The 6,419-nt window shown below is 33.3% G+C and overlaps 1 protein-coding gene across 1 annotated transcript in view; it reads left to right on the top strand.

Moving 5' to 3' along the window:
- Nucleotides 1-6,419, top strand: part of LOC109541626 — a gene marked incomplete in the record, with an annotated part of 10,830 nt that overhangs the window by 2,802 nt on the left and 1,609 nt on the right. Inside the window, 9 exon segments of the mRNA XM_048660590.1 lie at nt 3-135; nt 190-307; nt 365-560; nt 2,928-3,035; nt 3,092-3,223; nt 3,273-3,416; nt 3,481-3,619; nt 6,047-6,241; nt 6,295-6,419. Coding sequence (XP_048516547.1) covers nt 3-135; nt 190-307; nt 365-560; nt 2,928-3,035; nt 3,092-3,223; nt 3,273-3,416; nt 3,481-3,619; nt 6,047-6,241; nt 6,295-6,419 — 1,290 coding nt within the window.

Raw genomic sequence — 6,419 nt, 5'->3', positions numbered from 1 at the left:
AGTTTGTGTCTGCCGATCAATTCAACCGGCCAATCAGAAAGGCGGCCAGTTTGATGGCCAATTACACCACCGTTTACTTCTATGAGTTTGGGTATCAGGGAACGGTTTCAGCAGATGGAGATCGAGAGTACGAAGGCAAGTTGAGTGATTTGAAATGTTTTCAGTTGCTAACATCAAATAATCTTGCAGGTACTGGCCATGCAGAAGACCTCAGCTACTACTTTGTGGCTGATTCCAACTATACAGCAACTGACCTGAAAGTGTCGGAGACGATGGTTCTTTTGTGGTCGAACTTTGCAAAATATGGGTATGAACAAAAAACGTTGAATGGCAATAAAAAATTGGCAATTTTTTGTGATTTCAGAAATCCTACTCCTCAAGAAGACGAAAAGTTCAACAACACTATATGGGAGCCGATCGATTCCACTGACTCTGATCTGATCTATCTTTCCTTCAACGAGTCCATCGTGATGGCCACCAACCCGAAAGAGGCTGATTGGAAGTATTATGAGCGAGTGTATGCCAAGTATGGGGACGATTCCGATGAAATTACCACTTATTAGATAAGGCGATATTGTTTAGTTAATAAAAGCTATTTTTGAACTCAGGATTTTTATATCGCCCTTCGCAGACTTTACAAATTGAGTAATTAGTAAAATGATTAACATAAAACCACAAAATTGGAACAGTAACTGTATAAAAGTCTCCCCAAATGGGCTTCGGAACTGATATTTCGCAGCCTTTTAAAGCCAATACTTGCAAGAATGGAAAAAAGCTCAGCTAAAGAAACAATTCTCAGAATTTTTAAGTATACTAAGGGTTGCAAGTGAAACTAGGCAAAAGTTGTTAAATTTGATGGCACGTTAACACCTCAAGGCAGTGTGGCCAAATTTTGTTCCGTTTCGAAAATATTGGAAACAAACCTAATGTTACCAAGAACATTTTTTGCAAATAAATCGAAAATTAAACGTTGTCGAAACACACATCTTTACATCAGTTTTCGAAGTTCGCTCATTAGTTCAATTCATTATTAGCCTTCAAGGCTCTATCAATATCAACTTTAACTCGTTTTTTAAATACGCGTCTGTGTTTTTTTGTCTTTTTTTGTGTATATTTTATCCCAATTTTATTAATGTACCACATATTTGGATTTATCAATGTTTTAGCCGAAAAATTATTCATCAAGATTTATTTTATTATCTAAAAAATACCAAAATATAAGTATTTCCAACAAAAATAGCCTAAATAGCAGGAAACCCATTACTTGAACGGAAATATAGGTAATCCTCTAAACTAGCCACCTCAAACGCCAGATATTAGAAAAAGTATATATAAAAAAAACTAACCCAAACTATCCCAAACAGTCCCGGTAGATTTAGACCAACTGGTTTTCCTATTTCAAGCCGCTTGCGCAAACTGATGTCAATTTTAATTTTTCATTTTACAAAAAAAAGTTACAAAAATCGTTAGTAAATGTCTTCACAGCAACAGAGCACATTTTCAACATTTGTGGTCACTAATTAAAATATTTCGCCGTCATCTACTAATTAAATAATATTGATTTGATTAATCACTATGAACTGATTTTAAGCAGAAAACTAAGTTTTTCACGTCTTCTTATTTAAATAAAGATCGGTAACTCAATTCTAATCGTAAAACTCTAATTTAGAACCAGCGAAAATTGACAAAAAGGACCATAAACAGTTAATTTCAAACTCAAATCTCAGAGTCGGACTTGTGGTTATTAAATAACAAACTTTAATGATGATTTTTTCCACCAAAACGTCGCCAATTCTAAACACCAGCGATGTTTAGTTTTAGATTTATTTGCGAAAAACCTTGTCGGTAATATCCAGCTTTTTAAATATTTCCGAAGCAGTGCTTCAAGATCTTAATCTGCCAACTTTTGACTCGTTTAACCGCACTTGTAACTCTTACGGTTCAAAAGATAGCCCTGTATTTATAAGGTTGGATTTAGATCTGTAGCCCATTGCAGATTTTGTTAACAACGATTCAAAGTATGAAACCAACGAGAATATGATATAAATACAAGGTGTAAACAAAGTGCTTAATACTCAACTGATTTTCACTCTATTTTAAGATTTTAAGCCTCTACCAATTGTCTAGAACTCATCAAAATTGCAGTATCTAATCAGTGCAGACTTAAATTTCTCATTTCAAAGGCTTAAGGGATTTGAACTTGTTTTTACCAAGAAACATTTGCAAGAATTTAAAAACATTTTGTTGCAAAAAGACTCCCACCTTTGGGACTTTATAAAGATAAAAATCAATCAAAACATTAGCAAGCTGAAGTGAATTCAAAATCTAGCACATTCTAATACGGAAAAACGATTAGATGATTAGTCGGCTAAAAGTAAAATGTTTCTCACGCAGTCACGCAATTTCGAAAGCTTTCCAAATAGTACACAACTATATAGTTTCTAATCAAAATAGAGAAATCTTTGAACACAAAATTGACTCCTAAACAATGTATCAAGTATCTGGGAAGCATGTGTAGATACTTGTGCTCAAACAATGATGATATTTTGAATGTTCAAGTGGAAATTATGAGAATTAAAATTTTTGGATACACACACTTACAATAACTGATTTGGAATTTTTTCAACTTGTCTCGAACGAGCCAAAGTCTCCGCAAACTTTCCAGGGAAGCTAATACCGGGTTTGTTTGGCTTGTGTATGAAAGATCTCATCTAGGCTTTTCTGTCTAAGCGGTTCAACTCTGCAGGGTGAATTTTAGGAGTTTCGGTCTGACTCTCTTGTACTTAGGGTTTCGGGTAATCAACACTGTACAACTGGGCGTAAAAATTATCCACCACTTTTCAACCAGCCTGGGTAACAGCAAATATTTGCAAATTTTAAGTTGACTCAATCCAACGCAGTTTCCTTTTATATGGGCCATTTTCTGAGCAAACTATTATCATTCCCAAACCTGCACGGCTAGTATGTCTAAACAAACTTTATTAATCTTGGTGTTGTGTCTCGGTTACCAGATTAATCTGGCTACATGTGAAGAGGTACGATTAAAATGGAGATTTTTTTAATTATTTTGGGAAAACTGCTGCTTTTTCAGACAGTGGAATTAACAATTCCTGATGGAACCATCCGTGGACAGGTGAATAGTACCGTTAGAGAAAATGTTACTTTCTACAGCTTTCGAGGAATTCCTTATGCTCAACCTCCAGTGGGCAACTTGAGATTTGCGGTGAGTTTTTTACAATTTTTTTGATTATTTTAAATTATTAATTTCTTAGAGCCCAGTGAAAAATTCTGCTTGGAGCGGAGTATACAATGCGACGTACGATAGAAGCGAGTGCTACCAAAATGCTGATGGCTACTTGGGATTTACCTTTGCTGGCCAGGAAGACTGTCTGTACATTAATGTGTACACACCAGATGTAAGTGTATATGATTAATTTTTTTCCATATTTTGAAAAATTTACAGATTATCATCGATTTTAGGTGAATGCAACCGGCCTTCCAGTTCTGGTTTGGATACATGGGGGAACTTTCCTTCTGTATAACAGCAGCTATGCTAAGTTTGCTCCTGATTTCTTTTTGGAGCAGGATTTAGTGTTTGTATCCTTCAATTATCGAATGGGTGAGTATTTCTTTTTGATCACTATTTGCTGGGTTTTCAAATTATTTTTTGCCAAATAATATTTTGAAGAATTTAATGTATTTTACAAAAATGTCCAGCTTATAACTTCTGCAGGTGTTTTTTGCAAAAAAAATGTTCTTTAAAAGGCAGAGTTTTTTTTAGATAAATTGATTTTCTTCAAGAGTTTCAGATTTTCATTTGCAACTATATATTTTTTACTGATTGTATGAAACTGCTATTTTTATTAATATATTTGATATTTTCTATATTAATGTTATTATTCTTTTGCGGATTTTCTTATGTAGTTTGGAGTGTTTCTCTAACTTGTAAATGTTGACTTTTTTGCCACTGAATAAGACAAAATTGATTTTTTGCATAATTTTTGGTAGAATCTATATTGTCTTTTCATTTACTTGCAAAGAGAGTCAAAAAGATCCAGATTATATCTTCTGGGAGATTTTGGCATAAAAATCCGTTTTTCTTTCAATAAATCGCGCAATTTTGATAATTTTGCTCAATCTGATTGAAGAGTTTCCGATTTTCAATTAGAATTTAATACTCTTATTTGATTGCATTGAACTGACTTGTTCTTATCAACTTTCTGTATTTTCTGTTTTATAGGCGGTAGTTCAAGGGTTAATTGAGTTATTCGGAATTATTAGTACAGTTTATAGTGTTTTTAACAGCTTGGAATAAGTTTGGCCAATATTATTGCCGTTTCTTGTAGACAAGTAAATTTTTGTGTATTGAAATATGGAAAACTAGGTGTCATATTTTTTCAATTGCAAGATGTCTGACTAATAGCCAAAAATTTGGTAATATTTGTTATAACAAGCAGACATTGCGGATCTGAGAATTATTAATATATTTCTTTTTAAAAAAATATTCCATATTTAACGGTAATTTTGATTGTTAGTTTAAATTACAAATAATATCAAAACCTTCATACACTTCCGATTTTCTAAACTTTTGAAAAACGTTTTAATATATTAAACGTTCATACAAAAAAACATTATTTAAATTAGATTGTTTGCTACAAATTTGAAAATCAAAATAAAAGCTTTTTATTACTCCAAACCGTTCAAAATTTCAAACTTTAGTTAATAAATTGGATTTAATACTGCATGAGGGAAAATATCGAGAAAATATTCAAGGTTGCAAAATCAATTTTAAATATTTCACGCCTTGCCAAGAGTTGATTAAGAGAAGGAAACTGTGCTGCGTTCATGCAAATTCTAATTAGAGATTTGGTGGAACTTAAAAACTAAACATAACAAAGTTTTAAGATTTTTTTTCTCATTTGAAGTTCGATTTTTGGGAAGCAATACAGGAAAATACACCCGTTGATTACAAAACTGTCTTTTTTACAATTTCTTGCATGGATTTTGTTGTAAGTTGTAAATAATTGGAAGGTCTAGTCTCATATTTCCAACTTGTGCTACTCTGTATATAGCAAAAGTTCACTGCTTTAATTTAATTTTTTTAAGCTTCAATTTTATTTACAGGAATTTCAATTTATTGCCAATTTTTCCAATATAAGCTAAAGCTTCTTCCAGATCCAATAGAAACACAAACTTGACTCACTGCACACTTAACACTTTTCTACACAAAAGTCAAACAAAAAAAAAGAACAAATTATTTTAGAAATTTCCAAAATAAGTTTTCTTTCCTTTTATCAACGCTTTAATCTGATTGCGAATGGAACTTTGATACAACAAATCGACAAAGCAAAATTCCAAATATTTACCAGCTTTGAAAACGTCTGAAAATGATATATTTTGGCCTGATATTTTAAGCGTTCATAAACGAAGTTTTGCAGGGAAGTCTGGTATTTAACGATATTTCGTATATCTGTAGAATAATGTTAAAATTACTTATCAAATGTGATATAGACAACTAAATTTTTTACTGGTTAAGAACGTGGATTTGATCCTCTATCAGTCATTGAAATTCACTCCTGAACTTTTGTTTAAAAATCTTATTTAAAGTCAAAAGCTAAAATCGTAAAAATTTACCTCGTTGCTGACTGATGAAACTTCCATCCACTTTCAAGTAGCGAACGAATGTCTGAACATTACCAATCCAGATAGGGATTTGCTGGCTTCCAGCTTTTTAAAAATTGTTAATCGGCGCTAAATCAACGCTTGGCAAGTTCACGCCTTAACTCTTCATTCTTCAATATTAAATGAGAAAATTTTGTGGCTTCAAACGGGATTCATGCAAAGAAATACTGATTAAAAATTTACGATTGTTTTCAAGTGTTCTGCAGATCAAAGTTGATTTTTATGACTTCCTTAGCTCATCAACTTGAAGCAGAAATTTATAAAATATTATATTTAATACATTAAAAAATAAATTGAAAAGGCATCGCTTAACTGCCAAAAGCTTAAAAGCCAACAATATTTTTAATATTCGGTGTCGTTTCAGGTGTATTCGGCTTTCTAAGTACCGAAGACGAAGCCTGCCCAGGCAACTGGGGGATCAAAGACCAACTTCTTGCACTCCAATGGGTCCAGGACAATGTGGCATACTTTGGAGGCGATCCCAACAATGTAACCATTTCAGGAGAAAGCGCCGGATCGGTTTCCGTTCATTTACTGTTGCAAACCAACCGTACTACTGGTAAATATTCATTGAACCATCAACCAGGTCCATCAGCTAAGGATCTGTTGTAGGCCTGTTCCAGAGGGCGATTATGTGCAGTGGAACGTCGTTGAATCTTTGGGGATTGAACACTAGGGCGGCTTCAACTGCCACCTTACTTGGTGTCAACTTGGGCATTATTACAACCAACACCACA

Source organism: Dendroctonus ponderosae, unplaced genomic scaffold (assembly GCF_020466585.1).
Source record: "Dendroctonus ponderosae isolate FM_Combo_2020 unplaced genomic scaffold, Dpon_F_20191213v2 Dpon_F_20191213_1, whole genome shotgun sequence".
NCBI classification, from domain to species: Eukaryota; Metazoa; Arthropoda; class Insecta; order Coleoptera; family Curculionidae; genus Dendroctonus; species Dendroctonus ponderosae.
Note: the sequence above shows the minus strand (reverse complement) of the source record. Positions and strands in the feature narration are given on the sequence as shown.